The 20025-nt window shown below is 45.4% G+C and overlaps 1 protein-coding gene across 1 annotated transcript in view; it reads right to left on the bottom strand.

Annotated features, from left to right (window-relative positions):
- LOC100655383 (kinesin-like protein KIF19) overlaps positions 1–20025 on the bottom strand; it is a 59480-nt gene that overhangs the window by 12830 nt on the left and 26625 nt on the right. The window contains exons 15-20 of the mRNA XM_023555835.2: positions 19196–19317; positions 13354–13478; positions 12668–12781; positions 6551–6659; positions 5089–5484; positions 2759–2912 (exon numbers count right to left, since the gene is read on the bottom strand). Of these exons, the coding sequence (XP_023411603.1) occupies positions 2759–2912; positions 5089–5484; positions 6551–6659; positions 12668–12781; positions 13354–13478; positions 19196–19317 (1020 nt within the window). The remainder of the gene's footprint in view (positions 1–2758; positions 2913–5088; positions 5485–6550; positions 6660–12667; positions 12782–13353; positions 13479–19195; positions 19318–20025) is intronic.

Here is a 20025-nt window from a genome sequence, read left to right as displayed (position 1 = left end):
GATGTCATCAGGAAAAGAAATAATGATTCTAAAAACTTTTGAAAGCAGGAAAGCCCATAAAGGTAAAAAGCATTTTAAGTGCTTATTGTGGGCCTACTTTGTTCCAAGCAATTACAGTAGCCATGCTGAGAAAAAACAGATAAATCTGAATTTTGGAGTCAAGATCAAAGATTTTGGAAAAGTCTTTAAAACCATGTCTATGAAGTTAGTTTGTGCCAAGATGCCCACCAACCATCAAAGCAGAGCATGGGTATATATACTGCTTCTCCTGCCCTTGAAGTATTTATCAAGAACCCTAAAGATGTTTTTTTTTTTAAAGATGTACTAAGGAGCCCTGGTGGTACAACAGCTAAGCGCTCTGCCGCTATCCCGAAGGATCCGAGGGAGAAAGACCTAGCGATCTGCTCCCGTAAAGGCTACAGCCCAGGAAACCCTATGGCACAGTCCTACTCTGTTACACGGGGTTGCTCTGAGTTGGAGGTGACTCAACAGCACCCAACAACAACAACAAAGATGTGCTTGCCCTCTGACCCACTAAGAACGTACTCTCATAAAATAAGAAATGAAAAGAAATATGGAAGGGTGGTTAAGGGCTAATTATCCGCAGCCAGACCACATGGCTCCAGATCTCAATGCTGCTACCCCCAGCTGTGTTACCTTGGGTAAGTGCCTTAACCTCTCTGGGTCTCTGTTTACAAATGAATTGACACTCTTCAAGTGCGTAGCACAGTGCCCAGCACATAGTAAGTGCTCAATAAATGCTCATGACTATTATGTAATCAAGGAGCCCGGGTGGTACAGTGGTTAAGCACTCAGCTGCTAACTGAAAGGTTGGTAGTTCGAATCCATCGGTGTCTCTGCAAGAGAAAGGCCTGGCAATCTGCTTCTGTAAAGATTAAACCAAATCTGCTGGTGGGAATGTAAAATGGTACAACCACTCTGGGAAATGATTTGGCGCTTCCTTAAAAAGCTAGAAATAGAAGTACCATACAAGCCAGGAACCCCACTCTTTGGAATATAAAAAAAAAAAGAAAAAAAAAATTTTTTTTTGTTTTGAGAAATAAGAGCCATCACATGAATAGACATATGCACACCCATGTTCAGTGCAGCACTGTTCACAATAGCAAAAAGATGGAAACAACTGAGGTGTCCCTCAACAGAAGAATGGATAAACAAACTATGGTACATGCACACAAGGGAATACTACACAATGATAAAGAACAATGATGGATCCATGAAACAACTCACAACATGGATGAATCTGGAGGGCATTATGCTGAGTGAAATTAATCAGTCACAAAAAAGCAAATATTATATGAGACCACTATTATAAAAACTCAAGAAAAGGTTTAAACAGAAGAAAACATTCTTTGACGGTTACAAGGGTGTGGAGGGAGGGGGAGAGGGAAGGGAATTCATTAATGAGATAGTAGACAAGGATCATCTTTGGTGAAGGGAAGGACAACATATAATACAGGGGAAGTCAGCACAATGGGACCGAAGCCAAGCTAAGAAGTTTTCTGAACACATCCAACCACTTTGAGGGACAGAGTAGCTGGGATTGGGGCCTGGAGACCATAGTTTCGGGGGTCATCTAGATCAAGGCACAAGGGTAAGTGGTACAGACCGAAAAAAAAGCAGCAGATCGTATTTGCACAATTGTAATTATTATTTTAAACTGTACTGGGATGTTGGAGTCCCTGGGTGGCTCGAACCGTTTGTGCTTGACAACTAACTGAAAGGTTGGTGGTTCGAACCCACCCAGAGGCGCCTCATTAGAGAGGCCTGGAAATCTGCTTCTGAAAGGTCACAGCCTTGAAAACCCCATGGAGTGCAGCTCTACTCTGCACACAGGAGGGGGTCACCAGGAGCCAAAATCGACTTGAAGACAACTAGTTTTTTTTTTTTTTTGCTTTTTTTTATTGGGATGTCAGGCAGGCCAGAAGGAAAACTGCAAATAACTCTTTTTATGAAGCCTGTAGCCTTCCTTGGCTCATTCACTGCCCTAGGAAAACCTGAAACTCATTCACGCCCAGGGGCAGACAACTGATAACAGCCCAAACTACCACACGTTCCAAGGATTTATAAGCAGAACGAGGAGCAGAGTCTTAAGATACAGAAAAAAAAAAAAAAAAAAAAACCCTTGAGGTCAGCTTTTAGCTAACGACTGGCCCATAAAGTAAAGAATATCACTCGTGAGTACTGAGCTCCTTTAAAAAACCATCTATATGAGACCAAATGGTCAACAATGACTCTAAAGCAAAAATGAGAAGGTAAAGGGGCAGGGAAACTAGAGTACTGGAAAGGGTACAACATTGTGAAAAATACAACCAATATCGCTGAATAATCTGTGTAGAAATTATTAAATGAGAACCTAATTGGCTATGTAAGCTTTCCCCTTAAACACAATATTATTTTTTTTAATAATTTTTACTGAGCTTTAAGTGAACATTTACAAATCAAGTCAGTCTGTCACATATAAGCTTATATACACCTTACTCCATACTCCCACTTACTCTCCCTCTAATGAGTCAGCTCTTCCAGTCTCTCCTTTCGTGACAATTTTGCCAGTTTCTAACCCTCTCTACCCTCCTATCTCCCCTCCAGACAGGAGATGCCAACACAGTCTCAAGTGTCCACCTGATACAAGTAGCTCACTCTTCATCAGCATCTCTCTCCAACCCAACACAATATTATCTTTAAAAAAGGAAAGAAAGAAAGAAACCAATGTGCTATTTTCTTTTCTCAAATCCTGTACCTGCATGGAGACCGAGGCTGGATTTTATCTTGGAGGCCGCAGGAACAGCTGGGAAAAAGCTCTTTCCTGACTTGGACGGCTGAGGGAGCAGTGCAGGGGGCAGCTGGCTCTCGGCCAAATGCTCCATGGAGGAGGGCTGAAGCTTCTCTGTCACCTGCAGAGAAAAATCACACAGCAGGACAGGGCGTGAGGTGCAGGTGGTGAAGGGAAGATGTGTCAAGGTCATTTTTAAGCTAAGTCATGTATTGATTAAATGCCTACTATATGCCAGGTGGAAAACCTGGTGGCGTAATGGTTAAGTGCTACGGCTGCTAACCTAAAGGCTGGCAGTTCAAATCCACCAGGTGCCCCTTGGAAACTCTACGGGGCAGTTCTACCCTGTCTATAGGGTCCCTATGAGTCGGAATTGACTCGACAGCAATGGGTTTTTGGATATGCCAGGTACTGTTGTAGGCTCATGGGACCCCACAGTGGCAAAACAGGTAGAATCACTCTAACCTCCTCCAACCGTCCGTGAATGAATGGATGCTCTCCTGGCTGTTTGTCTCTCTTCCCACCTTCTTCCTTACACTACCCCCTACAGAGAGAGTTCTCATCAACACTCGCCCTCTGACCCCTGCTACTGTCCTACCTTCTGCTTGACCTAACAAGCCAGCAGACTAACTTTAGTCCTGACTCAGTGCACATCCCCTGTGTGTCAGCTGGGGCACAGGGAGCCAGGCAGCCAAGGCAGAAAGAAGGGCTGTCAGACCCCTGACTATTAGCCAGCTTGTCCAGGGAGGAGCCCCCCACTTACTCTCTCTCTGGTTTATTGAACGGAAGGTAGGGTGGAAAAGGTGACCCAGGGAGTGAAAACCACTCCTCCCCGGCACCAGTGGCACCACCCTCTAGGCAAATGATTTCACACCATTGTGATCAGCTTGGCATTCTGCTGCATGCTATCTGATCTTTGTTCAATCCTAGTTCATTGATACCTTCCCAGGGAACCCCACTTCCACATATGTAGAACCTTTAACGATCACAGGGATCCCCCAAAGAAGTAATTCAAAAGTAAAAATACTGTTCATGTAGGGATGCTCATAGATCATTACGTAGTAATGAAAAACTAAACACAGCCAAAATGGCCATTTAAAGGGGATCAGGAACCTGTTAATTCCATAATAAACCCCATAACCATGAAATAAATAAAGTGGATCAGGAAACCACCAAGTGGCAGCTATATGGAACTGTGTCTCGTGGTCCTTGCTCCCCGGATACTAACTGAGGGACTCTGTGTGCCCGGCCTGGGGATGGTGAGAAGGAAAAGCACACAATCCTAGTGTTTTGTACCTAATAACTCACCTCTCACACATTATTGACTGGTATTTTAGGGCCAAGTTCTGAGCCCTTTTTAAAGTTAAAATACAAAGATTATAGAGGCACATGAACATAACTTATGAAATAATGTTAAGAAAAAACTTGACAAAACTGTTATCTCCACTGAGACTATAATGGCATGAAATACGCATGCATATGGCTTAAGACTGTCCCTGGGTAGTGTAAACGGTGAACCTGCTCAGCTGCTAACCCCAAGTCTGAAAGGTTGGAGGCTGGAGTCCACTCTGAGGCTCCTCAGAAGAAGGGCCTGGTGATCTACTTCCAAAAAGTTTGCCATTAAAAACCCCGTGGAGCACAGTTCTGCTGTGATACACACGGGGTTGCCATGAAATAGAACTGACTCAATGGCAACTGGTTGGTGGCTTAAGATGGGAACCCACAAACCAAACCAAACCCACTGCCATCGAGTCGATTCCAACTCATAGAGACCCTATAGGGCAGAGTAGAACTGCCCCATAGAGTTTCCAAGGAGTGCCTGGCAGATTCAAACTGCTGACCTTTTGGTTAGCAGCTGTAGCTCTTAACCACTACGCCACCAGGGTTTCCTAAGATGGGAAAGGAGCTTGCAAAATGGTCCTTGTTAGGGTACAGGGCTATGTGGGGCACTGAGTTTTCTGTTTATATCTCTTTTATGTCTAGGGCTCCGCTGTGGCCCCCGTAAACCCAGTTGCCGTCAAGTTGACTTTGACTTATGGTGACCCCATATGTGTCAGAGTAGAACCATGCTCCGTAGGGTTTTTGATGGATGATTTTTTGGAAGTAGATTGCCAGGTCTTTCTTCTGAGGTGCCTCTGGGTGGATTTGAGCCTCCAACTTTTGGTTAGCTGCTGAGCACATGAACCATTAAAATGTGCTGATGCCTGACTGCCCCTGCCTACCACCCTCTCCCTCCACATATCCCACACACCCTCCCAGCCATTTGTTCCAACTAGGCCCCCGGGATGGCCACACACCAGTTGCATGCCCCAGGTGAGGGAGGGTGACCGCTTCTCCCAGGCCTTCCTCTCCACGGAGTGGTCCCTGCATGGGCCTGCATGGGGCTGCCGCCTGTCTTCTGCTGGGCTGGGGTTTGGGGTGATGCTGGGCTTCTGATCCCTGGAGTCCAGGGCTCTCTCCTCTGGGAGGTGGCGGGGGGAGCGGCTGCAGCTGCCCTCACGGTCCTGGGCCTTGGAGCGCCGGGTGGCTGCAATGAGGGCGATGCTCTTGGTGCTCACAGCCATCTCCTTCAGGGCCTGGGCACTCAGGGCCGGGCCCCCGGCCTCCGCCGCTGTCCGCGGAGTGCTCAGGTCCAGGCTGACCGGTGAGCGCAGCTTAGAGACCAGGTCCTTCACGCTCAAGGAGCTCGGCTTCTGTAGGAGATCAGTGGGATGGCCACACAGCACCGGCTGTTACTATCCTGGGGGTTGGGGTCCCCAAGGAACGGTCCTGAGACAGTGACTCAAGTCAAGCATTCACATGGGAGGGAGGGCTGATATGGTAGGAGCCAAGGACAGGGGCGAGAAGAGGTCAGTTCCCACACCTGGTGACCAGCGTTTAATCTCAGGGGAATGCTCTGGGAGGCCGGGGAGAACGCAGGCCTCAGAATCCTCCTGCCAATGAGATGCAGGGTCTGGGGCACTGATACACCTATTCCTGCAAGCACTGATTGAGGGTTCTCCCAAACCCAAACCAAAAAAAATCAAACCCAGTGCTGTTGAGTAGACTTCGACTCGTGGCACGCCCCCATGTGTGTCAGAGTGGAACTGTACTCCACAGGGTTTTCAATGGCTGACTTTTCAGAAGTAGATTGCCAGTCCTTTCTTCTAAGGAGCCTCTGAGTGGACTCAAACCTCTATCCTTTCTGTTAGCAGTCAAGTGCATTAACCATTTGCACCACCAGGGACACTGAGGTGCACGTGGAAAAAAAAAAAACAAAACAAACCCACTGCCGTCAAGTCGATTCCGACTCATAGCGACCCTATAGGACAGAGTAGAACTGCCCCATAGAGTTTCCAAGGAGCGCCTGGTGGATTTGAACTGCCAACCTCTTGGTTAGCAGCCATAGCACTTAACCACTACACCACCATGTGATCATCTCCAAATGACACATGAGCCACTCCGTAAAGCCACCATGCACTAGCTGTGTGAACCACACGTTTCTTGTGTCATTTTCTGAACCTGTCACTCGAGGGTAAGGATTGCCCCTGCCCCATAGCAGGGTTGGGGGTAAGGTCTGAAACACTAACTCTGTGTCAGGCTCAGTAAGTGGTCACTACTACTTTTATGGCTGCTTAAGGAGGGCCCTCCTTCCAGAAGCTTCCCTCCCACTTTCTCCTGATCCATTGCAGCTCTGATGGTGACACCAACTGATGACCCTGTTGGGGAAGGGAAGGCGGCCCCAAGTCCAGGTCCCAGGTTAGGGGCGCACACACCTACCTCGTGAACTGGAGGGGTCAGCAGGATGCGGAGGGACAATGGAGGGAGAAGAGAGTCCTGCTTCCGCAGCTTCTTAGAGGGCATGGCTTTTGACGATTTGTAACTATCACTGTGAGTGGAATGCAGAGGCATCAGCAGGTGAAGGCAGGTGCCAGGGGCCCTAATTCCATACTTACAGCAAGGGGCAAACCAAGACCTGAAGCTCTAGCCACAGCCCTGGGTCTCATGGGCTGTGGGTTCACCCAGCTAGGTTAGGGTAAGCGGCCTCTCACACTCTTCTGTGGTTTGAAGCCAATCTGGGCACGTCCACTCATTCTATCATTCCTTCAACAAATACATGTGGATTACCTGCCATGTGCAGACCCAGGCCTGGAGCTGGGTGTGCACTGGCTTACAGCAGACACACTCCTGCCCTCATCATACTACATGGCGAGATGGTGAGGCAGACATCATGTAAGCAACCAAACACACAGACAACTGCAACCCATGATGCCTGCAGTGAAGAAAGGGGATGGTGTGCAGCACCAGTCACAATTGCTAAAAGGAAAACAACCCAAGCATTCCTCTACAGACAAATGGACTAACACAGTGTGGTCTATCCAACACAGTGGACTATAACTCAGCTGTGACAGGAAATGAAGTCCTGATCTGTAGTACAACATGGATGCACCTTGAAGACATGATGTTGAGTGAAATAAGCCAGACACAAAAGGACAAATATTGTATGATCCCGTTTACATGAAATATCCAGGCAAATGCATAGAGATAAACATTTATTACTGGTTACCAGGGGCAGGGGTTGGCGGGGGGGCACTCAAGGCATCAGGGGACACCAAGCCTCTATTAAAGGTGATTGTTGAAATGGCTGGAAACCCTGGTGGTATAGTGGTTAAGTGCTACGGCTGCCAACCAAAAGGACAGCAGTTCAAATCCACCAGGTGCTCCTTGGAAACTCTATGGAGCAGTTCTACTCTGTCCTATAGGGTCGCTATGAGTCAGAATCGACTCGACAGCAATGGGTTTTATGGGTTGAAATGGCAAATGTTTTGTTACATACATACGTACTACAACAAAGCAATAAAAAGAGAAGAAAATGGGATAGTGATGAGCATGAAGGAGGCTTCCTTAGGCAGGGTACTCGGGACATTCCTCTTGAGACCCATGGCAAAGGCTGGAGGAAGAGCACTCCCAACGACGGGGAACCAGCATGTGCAAAGGCCCTGGGGCAGAAATTACTCGGCATACTCGAGTCGCACAAGATGAGAATGGGAGGAAGCCACGGGGGGATTGCCTTGTTTGGAAGACTTTGGCCACTGGAAGAGGAAGGGATCTCTGATAACCCTTCAGCTCTAACTTTCCAGGGTTTTACGATTTACTGTAAGAACGACACAGTGTTTCTAGAGCCTTCCATCAAATCAGGTCACCAGTAACCATGTAAGAACAAAGCATCAGACGTCAAACCCAGACTCTGCCGTGGCCCTGCCAAGTGGCCTTGGGTTCATCACCTCTGCTTTTTCATGTACAAATTGAGTGGTAATATAACCTGTCTCACGGATAGATCATGGGACTGTAGGTGTTGAAGAGCTGTGTCAACTGGGAGGTCCCCTGAAATGCCAATGGCACAGGCAGTACAGCATGGTGGCCAGCGTGGACGCTGAGACACACTTGATCAAGGGGAGATGGGCCACTTTGCTTTTACACAAACACACCAGGCACTTGAGTGCGCGCGCGTGCACACGTTATGGGAACGGCCCCTCGCTCTGCCTGGAGCCTGTGTTTTCAGTAGCCCTAAGGGTTACAGATTAGACCTGGGCATTACAGACAAATGCACTCCTAGGTCTTACCTGCACCCTGTTCTGAACATACCAGCTGCAAAAGGCATTTTGAGCAAAGCTAAAGAAATCTGGCTATTGAAAAAATAATAGATGATATTGAAGAGATATTAATTTTGTTGGAAATGATAATAATGACAATTGTGGTTATGGAGGAAAATACTCCGTTTTAGAACTCCACACTGAAGTGTTTAGGGGTGAAATGTCATGATGTTTGTGTTTTGTTGTTGTTAGGTGCTATCGAGTCAGTTCCGACTCATAGATGACCTTATGTACAACAGAATGAAACACTGCCCGGTCCTGTGCCATCCTCACAGTCGTTGTTATGCTTAAGTACATTGTTGAAGTCACTGTGTCAATCCATGTCATTGAGGGTCTTCCTCTTTTTCGTTGACCCTCTACTTTTCCAAGCATGATGTCCTCCTCAAGGGAGTGATTCCTCCTGATAACATGTCCAAAGTATGTAAGATGCAGTCTTGCCATTCTTGCTTCTAAGGAGCATTCTGGTTGTACTTCTTCCAAGACAGATTTGTTCATTCTTTTGGCAGTCCACGGTATATTCAATAGTCTTTTCCAACACCACAATTCTTCTTTGGTCTTCCTTATTCATCATCCAACTTTCGCATGCGTAGGAGGCGATTGAAAACACCTTGGCTTGAGTCAGGTGCTCCTTAGTCTTCAAGGTGATATCTTTGCTTTTCAACGCTTTAAAGAAGTCTTTTGCAGCAGATTTGCCCAATGCAATGTGTATTTTGATTTCCTGACTGCTGCTTCCATGGCTGTTGATTGTGGATCCAAGTAAAATTAAATCCTTGACAACTTCAATCTTTTCCCTGTTTATCATGATATGGCTTATTGGTCCAGTTGTAAGGATTTTTGTTTTCTTTATGTTGAGGTGCAACCCATACGGAATGCTGTGGTCTTTGATCTTCATTAGTAAGTGCTTCAAGTCCTTTTCACTTTCAGCAAGGAAGGTTGTGTCATCTGCATAACGCAGGTTGTTAATGAGTCTTCCTCCAATCCTAATGCCCTGTTCTTCTTCATATAGTCCAGTTTCTCGGATTATTTGCTCAGCATACAGATTAAATAGGTATGGTGAAAGGATACAACCCTGACGTACACCTTTCCTGACTTTAAACCAATCAGCATCCCCTTGTTCTGTCTGAACAACTGTCTCTTGATTTATGTACAGGTTCCTCATGAGCACAATTAAGTGTTCTGGAATTCCTATACTTCATAACGTTATCCATAATTTGTTACGATCCACAAAGCCAAACGGATTAGCATAAGCAATAAAAAATAGGTAAACATCTTTCTGGTATTCTCTGCTTTCAGCCAGGATCCATCTGACATCAGCAGTTGATATCCCTGGTTTCATGTCCTCTTCTGAATCCAGCTTGAATTTCTCGCAGTTTCGTTGATACACTGCTACAGCCGCTTTTGAATGATCTTCAGCAAAATTTTGCTTGCGTGTGATACTAATGATATTGTTCAATAATCTCCACATTCAGGGGGAACACTTTTCTTGGGAATAGGCATAAATATAGATCTCTTCCAGTCAGTTGGCCAGGTAGCTGTCTTCCATATTTCTTGGCATAGATGAGTGAGTACTTCCAGCACTGCATCCGTTTGTTGAAGCATCTCAGTTGGTATCCCGTCAGCTCCTGGAGCCTTGTTTTTCACCAATGCCTTCAGAGCAGCCTGGACTTTTTCCTTCAATAACATTGGTTCCTGCTCATAAGGTACCTTGTGAAATGGTTGAACATCGACCAATTCTTTTTGGTATAGTGACTCTGTATATTCTTTCCATCTTTTGATGCTTTCTGAGTCATTTAATATCTTCCCCATAGAATTCTTCAATATTACAACTCAAGGTTTGAATTTTTTCTTCACTTCTTTCAGCTTAAGAAATGCAGAGCATGTTCTTCCCTTTTGGTTTTCCATCTCGAGTCTTTGCACATGTCATTATAATAGTTACTTTGTCTTCTCGAGCCACCCTTTGAAATCTTCTCTTTTACTTCATTTCTTCCTTTCTCTTTAGCTACTCAACGTTTAAGAGCAACTTTGATAGTCTCTTCTGACATCTACTTTGGTCTTTTGCTTCTTTCCTATCTTTTTAATGACCTCTTGCTTTCTTCACGTATGATGTCCTTGATGTCATTCCACAACTCGTCTGGTCTTTGGTCATTAGTGTTCAACATATCAAATCTATTCTTGAGATGGTCTCTAAATTCAGGTGGGATATACTCAAGATTGTACTTCGGATCTCATCGACTTGTTCTAATTTTCTTCAGTTTCAACTTGAACTTGCATATGAGCAATTGATGGTCTGTTCCACAGTCGGCCCCTGGCCTTTTTCTGACTGATGATATTGAGTTTTCCGTCATCTCTTCCCACAGATGTAGTTGATTTGATTCCTGTGTATTTCACCTGGCGAGGTCCAAGTGTTTGGTCACTGTTTATGTTTGTGAAAAAAGGTATTTGCAATGAAGTCATTGGTCTTACAAAATTCTATCATGCGATCTCCAGCATAATTTCTATCACCAAGGCCATGTTTTCCACTACAGATCCTTCTTTGTTTCCAACTTTCGCATTCCAATCTCCAGTAATTATCAATGCAGAAGTTGGTAAAAATCTTCAATTTCTTTATCTTTGGTCTTAGTGGTTGGTGTGTAAATGTGAATAACAGTCACATTAGATGGTCTTTCTTGCAGGCTTATGGATATTATCCTGTCACTGACAGCGTTGTACTTCAGGATAGATCTTGAAATGTTCTTTTTGATGATGAATGCAACACCATTCCTCTTCAAGTTGTCCTTCCCAGCATAGTAGACCATATGATTGTCTGATTCAAAATGGCCAATACCAGTTCATTTCAGCTAATTAATGCCTAGGATATCAATGCCTATATGTTCCATTTCATTTTTGACGATTCATACTTCATACGTTCCACATTCCGATTATTAAATGGATGTTTGCAGCTGTTTCTTCTCATTTTGAATCATGCCACATCAGCAAATGAAGGTCCCAAAAGCTTGACCCCATCCACGTCATTAAGGTTGACTCTACTTTGAGGAGGCAGCTCTTCCCTATTTGTATTTTGAGTGCCTTCTAACCTGAGGGTCTCATCTTCCGGCACTATATCAAACAACGTTCCGCTGCTATTCATAAGGTTTTCACTGGCTAAATCTTTTCAGAAGTAGACTGCCCGGTCCTTCTTCTTATTCTTAGTCTGGAAGCTCAGCTGAAACCTGTCCACCGTGGGTGACCCTGGTGGTATTTGAATACCAGTAGCATAGCTTCCAGCATCACAGCAACATGTGAGCCCCCACAGTCCAACAAACTGACAGACACGTGGGGGGTTTGTGTTTTACTTTACTTTAAATATGTAAGCAAAAAATCTCTGACATAAACTGGTGAAATGTTAATGATCAAATCTAGGTGATGACTATATGGGTGTGTTCAATTTACTAGTCTAATTTTTGGTTCAAAAATACCAAAGTAAAAAGAAGAAAAAGGACAGGAGGAAGCATTGAAGGTGGAGTAAGTGGCTAATGCTAAACTAAAAATTTTTTTTAAAGTATATGTAAAATGTAAATGGTATTTCTGGCATCAAACTTCCCAACCACTGAGTAGTGTCTGGCATCTTAAAAGCTTCCAAGTGGCCATCTAAGATACTCTACTGGTCTCACCCCATCCGGAGCAAGAGGGAATGAAGAAAACCAAAGACACAAGGGAAAGATTAGTTCAAAGGACTAATGGACCACAACTACCAAAGCCTCCACCAGACTGAGTCCAGCACAACTAGGTGCTGCCCAGCTACCACCACTGAGTGCTCTGATAGGGATCACAATAGAGGGTCCCAGACAGAGCTGGAGAAAAATGTAGAACAAAATTCTAATTTACAATAAAAAAAAAAAGGCCAGACTTACTGGTCTGACAGAGACTGGAGAAACCCCTAGAGTCTGGCCCCCAGGCACCCTTATAGCTCAGTAATGAAGTCGCTCTTGAGGTTCACACTTCAGCCAAAGATTAGACAGGCCCATAAAACAAAATGAGGCTAAATGGGCACACGAGCCTAGGGGCAAGGATGAGAAGGCAGGAGGGGACAGGGAAGCTGGTAACGGGGAACCCAAGGTCAAGAAGGGGAGGGTGTTGACATGTTGTAGGGCTGGCAACCAATGTCACAAAACAGTATGTATATTAATTGTTTAATGAGAAACTAATTTGGTCTGTAAACCTTCATCTAAAATACAATTAAAAAAAAAAAACACAAAAAACTTACCAACCACATAACTGCTCCACATATTGAACATCTGATAGGACGTATTTCCACCACTCATCCGTCAGTTTGTCATACTGTGGTGGCTTGCACGTTGCGACAATGCTGGAAGCTATGCTGCAGTATTTCAAATACCAGCAGGGTCACCCATGGTGGACAGGTCTCAGCGGAGCTTCCAGACTGAGACAGACTAGGAATAAAGGCCTGGCAATCTACTTCTGAAAAATAGCCAATGCAAACCCTATGGATCACAACAGACCATTATCTGATACATTGCTGGGAGATAAGCCCCCAAGGACGGTAGGCACTCAAAACACACAGTGGCCATAATAGTGGACTTAAGCCAACAATAGCGAGGAAGATGTAGGACCAGGCAACAATTTGTTCTGTTGCATATGGAGTTGCTGTGAGTCAGAGCTGACTTGACAGCAACTAACAACAACAAGGACATATTGAAGATTCTTAAAACAATCCTGCAAGAACGGGGTTTTTAGACCCATTTCACAGATGAGGAAATGGAGGAGGCTCTGAGATGTGCCCAGGGTCACATGGTGGCTGTGGCCTGGAACTTGCATCTGCTGGCCTCTAGTTCCTTATCCCAGTCCCTGCTGACTCCAGGAAAACTGTACCGAGAAAGAGAAAGGAGACTTGGAGATGCCTGAGGTAAGGAGCGGAGGAAAGCTTGTTACCTGTCTGTCTCTAACAGCATTGGCGGCAGCTCAAACTGGGCGCCCCACGGGAGGTCCTTCCTGTCGTCCAGCTGGTCTCGGCTGGAATCCTCTGGCGGGGGAGATACATTCAGCACAGAGCCATCCTGGGAGCAGACAGCGGAGCTGCGTGAGGCTAGCAAGGACACATGCAGGCTGTGTCATCAAACAGGGCATCCCCAAGGAGGCACGGGAAGGCTCCTGTCCTTCCCGCCACCCCGCCAGGAACACCAAAGGAAACCACTGCAGCAGGGAGGCCTGCACGTGAGCTCATTAACTCACTTCCCTCAGAGACAGAAAGGCTGTGCTGCGAACTGTAATCCCAATAGACCATTAAAGTGTAACCTCGGCCCTTGCACGAGGAGACACCTGTTTGCCCAGGAAGTCCTGGTCAGAGTGCCCTCAAAAGCCTGCAGGTTGGTCACAACAAGACCAGAGCCACTGGACCCTTAGGCATTCCTTCAAACCAATCATCTTTAAATGCTCGTTGAAAAAGTTGTGCTCTTAGAACTTCAAAAAGGAAATCAGGAAAACACTACGATTTATAATAGCCCCTAATAAGATAAAATATTTGGGAATAAATCTAACCAGGGACGTAAAAGACCGATACAAAGAAAACTATAAAACACTGCTGCAGGAAACCAAAATAGACTTACGTAAATAGAAAAACATACCATACTCATGGAGAGGAATACTCTACATTGTGAAAATATCAATTCTACCCACAGTGATCTACAGATATAATGCAATCCCAATCCAAATACCAACAGCATTCTTTAACATAGAGACGGAAAAACTAATCACCAATTTTATATGGAAAGGAAAGAGGCCCCAGATAAGCAAAGCATTATTGAAGAAAAAGAGCAAAGTAGGAGGCCTCACACTACCTAATCTCAGAACCTACTATACAGCCGTGGTAGTTAAAACATCCTGGCACTGGTACAATAACAGACACATTGACCAATAGAACAGAATTGAGAACCCAGATGTAAATCCATCCACCTATGGACAGCTGATCTTTGACAAAGGACCAACGTCCACTAAATGAGGAAAAGACAGTCCCCCTAACAAATGGTGCTGACAAAACTGGATGCCCATCTGTAAAAAAATGAAACAAGACCCATACCTCACACCATACACAAAAACTAACTCAAAATGGATCAAAGACCTAAATATAAAACCTAAAACAATAAAGAACATGTAAGAAAAAATGGGGACAATGCTAGGGGCCCTAACACATGGCATAAATACCATACAAACCATAACTAACAGTGCACAAACACCAGAAGATAATTGAGATAACTGGGAGCTCCTAAAAATTAAAGACTTGTGCTCATCAAAGACTTCACCACAAGAGTAAAAAGAGAATCTACAGTCTGGGAAAAAAAATTTGGCTATGACATATCCAACAAAGGTCTCATCTTGAAAATCTATAGGAAAATCCAACACCTCTACAACAAAAAGACAAATAATTCAAGTAAAAAATGGGCAATACCATCTCACCCCAACAAGGCTGACATTAATCCAAAAAACACAAATAAGAAACATTGGAGAAGTTGTGGAGAGACTGAAACACTTACACACTGCTGGTGGTACAACCACTTCGGAAATCGATTCGGCGCTTCCTTAAAAAGCTAGAAATATAACTAACATACTATCCAGCAATTCCACTCCTTGGAATATATCCTAGAGAAATAAGAGCCTTCACATGAACAGATATATGCACACCTATGTTCATTGCAGCACTGTTTTCAATGGCAAAAAGTTGGAAGCGACCAAGGTGCCCATCAATGGATGAATGGATAAATAAATTACAGTATATTCACATAATGCAATACTATGCAATGATTAAGAACAATGATGAATCTGTGAAACCTAACATGGAGGAATCTGAAGGCATTATGCTGAGTGAAATTAATTAGTCAGCTGCCAAAGAACAAATATTGTATAAGACCACTATCATAAACACTCAAGAAAAAGTTTAAACACAGAAGAAAATATTCCCTGATGGTTACGAGGATGGGGAGGGAGAGAGAGGGACATTCACTAATTAGACGGTAGACAAGAACTATTTTAGGTGAAGGGAAAGACACCAGACAATACAGAAGGGGTCAGAGCAACTGGACTTAAAAAAAAAGCAAAGACATTTCCTGAATACAGCCAAATGCTTCAAAGTCCAGGGTAGCAGGGACGGGGGTCTGGGGACCATGGTTTCAGGGGACACCTAGGTCAATTGGCATAACAAAATGTATTAAGAAAACATTTTGCATTCCACTTTGGTGAGTGGCATCTGGGGTCTTAAACACTAGAAAGTGGCCATCTAAGATGCATCAATTGGTCTCAACCCACATGGAGCAACGGAGAATGATGAACACCAAAGACATAAGGTAAAGATGAGCCCAAGAGACAAAAGGGCCACATAAACCAGAGATTATATTAGCCTGAGACTGAAAGAACTAGATGTGCCTGGCTACCGCCAATGACTGCCCTGCTCCCTGATGGAGCAGGAGAATGGTGGGATGCAGACCTCAAATTCTCTTAAAAAGACCAGACTTAATGGTCTGACTGAGACTAGAGGGACCCCAGAGGTCATGGTCCCCAGACCTGTTAGCCCAAAACTGGAACCATTTCCAAAGCCAACTCTTCAGACAGGGATTGGACTGGACTATGGGATAGAAAATGATCCCGGGGAAGAATGAGCTTCTTGGATTAAATAGACACATGAGACTATGTGGGCATCTCCTGTCTGGAGGGGAGATGAGAGGGCAGAGTGGGTCAGAAGCTGGCCGGACGGACATGAAAAGAGAGAGTGGAGGGAAGGAGTGTGCTGTCTCATTAGGGGGAGAGCAATTAGGAGTATATAGCAAGGTGTTTATAAATTTTTGTATGAGAGAGTCCGACTTGATTTGTAAACTTTCACTTAAAGCACAATAAAAATTAAAAAAAAAAAAAAAAAAAGCTGCGCTCTTTAGAGGGCCAGAGGATGGAGAGGATGGTGCCAACCCCCAACGGCCCCAGCAGGTCCCCTCTGCCCCAAACTGCACATCCCACCCTGCAAGCCTCAGACCTCCTCACACTGAGGTTCCACTAAAGCTTATCTCTTAGGGCCTTGCTGCCAACTCCAGTGGCTAATCCAAGTGTGACCTCCAGCCCCCCGGTTATCCCTGAGAGGGGTTCTGGTGATTACAGTGTTCTCCGCCTCCTCACAATGTTGGTCAGATTCTCCTGCCCCTCAAACTGCGCCCCATGGGAAACTGCCCGGCTGGCCTGATCATGACCCAGCTTAGCTGGAGGTCAAGTACACGGAGCCGTGAACCTTCTTTTGAGCACTGACAAAGTGTCAGACATTTGATCCTCACAACACCCCTATGAGGTTGGAATTATTTCCAGCCCAATCTTAAAAAGAAAAACTCCTTGCCTTCCAGTCAACTCTAACTCCTGGGGAGCCCATGTGTACCAGAGCAGGACTGTGCTCCACAGGGTTTTCAAGGGCTGATTCTTAGGAAGTAGATCACCAGGCCTTTCTTCTGAGGTGCCTCTGGGTGGACTCAAACCCCCAACCTTTCAGTCGTGGCTGAGAGCATTCATCATTTGTACCACCCAGGGGTTCCATCCCAATCTTACAGGGAGGAAATGGAGACTTGGGAAACAGAGGTGAGGGATGGATTCCTCAGAAGCAACGGCATCTGAGACAAGAATGAAGCAATTTATTTGGGGCTTGGTCCTAGGAAACACTGTAGGAGGGTGGGGATGTGAGACAGGGAAGGGTAGGAAGCCAATGAAGGGTACATTAGTGAATAGGTTACCACTGTGTGCAACGAGGGCTTAAACCCACAGGGGAATCCTGGGCGACAATGTGGGGCACACACCTCAACACCTCACAGCCCAGAGATGAGGGGGGTGAGGGCTGACCTACCCAGCTCTGTCAGTCATGGGTTGAGGGCTTCCAGGGAGGGTTAACTCTCCAGCATTTCTGTCCTGTCCCAGGAGGACCAAGTGGGGTCTGGCAGCTGGAAGCCACGTACGGTGTTCACAGAAATGGTGAGTGCAGAGGGAACAGGTGGGGATGTTGTTGTTGTTAGTTCCTATGACATCGATTCTGACTCATGATGATGCCCAGCGTGACAGAGTAGAACTGCTCTGTACGGTTTTTTTGGCTGTAATCTTTATAGAAGCACACTGCCAGGTCTTTTCTTCCGTGGTACCATTGGGCGGGCTCAAACCTCCAACCTTGAGGTTAGTAGCTGCTACTAACCTAAAGCAGGGATCTCTGGGGATATAGCAGTTACCATAATGCCCTAAGGAGCCCTGGTGGCACAGTAGTTAAATGCTTGGCTGCTAACCGAAAGGTCAGTGGTTCAAACCTACCAGACACTCCATGGGAGAAAGATATGGCAGTCTACTTCCATAAAGATTACAGCCTTGGAAACCCTATGGGGCAGTTCTACTCTGTCCTATAGGGTTCCTATGAGTCAGAATCGATTCCACGACAATGGGACAGTGACACAGCTGATAAGGGGATGCACAGAAGGGAGTTCAGTGCTTCAGGAAGAAGGCTGGCCGGCAGGGGACAGAGGCCCGGAGGAGAGAGAGAAAGCTGGGCACCACCATCTCGGGGCACAGGGTTGTAGGTGTGGCAAGCACTGGTAGTTTCCCACAGTGAGCCCTTAGGTTTCTGAAGTAGTACATTGAGGCCTGCAGGGAGCAAGTTTATGTGAGCCTACTAGAGGGGTTATGTTTGGGGAGGGGAATCAGGGTAAGCTGGGTTTGTTAAGTCTGAGACACATAGTTTCTAAGCAAGGCCAAAAAAACTCATTGTTTACAATGAAAAAGTATGTTTGAATTCAATTTAATTAGAAGCCAATCATGAAAAAATTTGGGCCTCTGGGCACCAAGAAATCTTGGCACACCTATTGGATTGACGAAATCTGAAAACAATGGAAAGAGAGAAGGTAGTGGGGACACAGGCATATTGCGATCAATAGTTGTATAAAGAGGAGCCCTAGTGGTGCAATGGTTAAGCGCTCAGCTGCTAACCAAAAGGCGGGCAGTTCGAACCCACCAGCGGCTCTGTGGGAGATCTGCTCCCATGAAGTTCACAGCCTAGGATACCCTATGGGGCATTTCTACTCTGTCACGTGGGGTCGCTATTAGTCGGAATCCACTTGACAGAACCCAACAACAACAATAACAGGTGTATAAAGTGGTACTGCCCCTATGGAGAGACATTTGGCAACACTGATGAGAATTCTAAAGACACACAGCCCTTGACCCAGAACTTCCACCCGTGGACATTTATGCTAAAGGTACATGAGCATGTAGGCGAGATGACACCTACTGTTATGGTTTGTGTACCCCAAAATTACGTGTTGCAATCCTAACCCATGTTCCTGTAACTGTGACCCTGTTTGGCAATAGAGGTTTTCTTTCACATATTTATAAGGACATATGAAGTATGGTGGGTTCTAAACCTAATCCCATCTATGAGTTATAAGAAGACCAGAATAGACAGAGACACACATGAGGGAAGAAGCCATGCGAGGAACCAACTACAAGCCAAGGAATGACCAGGAACACTGCGGCTACTGACAAGGAAGGACCCTCCCCTAGAGCTGATGGACTGATTTGGACTTCCAGCCTCCAGAACTATGGTATTTCTGTTACAGCAGCCACAGGACGCTGAGACATGGTATGTTCCCAAGTTCCCTCTTTCCATCCCCCATAGCCCAGTACACATTGTAGCCACTGCAGGCCAGGGCCCAGAGAAGGACTGAGTGGCGCTGAGGCCAGGGTGGTGAGAGCTAGGGTTGGCGGTGGGACTCACGCGGAGGGCGCTGGCCATCAGCGAGTGTAGCAGCAGCAGGCGGTTGAGCGTGCCCTCGTCCAGCTCTTGTGAGTATAGGCGGTACTGCTTGTCCAGGGGGTCTGGCACTGGGAGTCCGCCATCTTTGGGAGTGGGAAAAGCAGAGGTTAGAAGGGGCTGGGTGGGATGCACCACCCCCACAAAAGCAAAATCAGGCAAAACGTCCATCACTGGACACTTGTTAAAAAGACAGTAGAAAATCCCAAAGAGTCCAAAAGAAAACTTCTAGAGCTAGTAGAGGAATTTAGCAAAGTTGTAGGGTACATGGTCCACAAACAAAAAATAGTTGGGCTTCTATACACCAGCAATGAGAAATCTGAAAGGAAAATGGGAAGCAATTTCATTTACAACAGTATCTAAGAGAATAAAATCCCCAGGAATAAATCTAAGCACAATGAAAACTATAAAACACTGCTGAAAGAGATTAAGGAAAACTTAAATAAATGGAAAGATAGTCCATGTTCATGGATTGTAAGACTTAATATTGTTAAGATGTCAATACTACCCAAAGCAATCTATAGATTCAATGTACTCCCGATCAAAATTCCAACAGCCTTCTTTACAGAAATAAAAAAAAAACAATTCTTAACTTTGTATGGAATGGCAAGAGGCCCTGAATAGCTAAAACACTGAAAGAGAAGAATAAAGTAGGAGGACTCACACTTCCTGATTTTAAAACATACTAAATGGAGCCCTACTGGCAAGCGGTTAAGAGCTACGACTGCTAACTAAAAGGCTGGCGGTTCAAACCTAACCAGTGACTGCACAGGAGAAAGGCCTGGAGATCTGTT

The sequence above is a fragment of the Loxodonta africana genome, chromosome 12 (genome assembly GCF_030014295.1).
Source record: "Loxodonta africana isolate mLoxAfr1 chromosome 12, mLoxAfr1.hap2, whole genome shotgun sequence".
In the NCBI taxonomy this organism is placed as follows: domain Eukaryota; kingdom Metazoa; phylum Chordata; class Mammalia; order Proboscidea; family Elephantidae; genus Loxodonta; species Loxodonta africana.
Note: the sequence above shows the minus strand (reverse complement) of the source record. Positions and strands in the feature narration are given on the sequence as shown.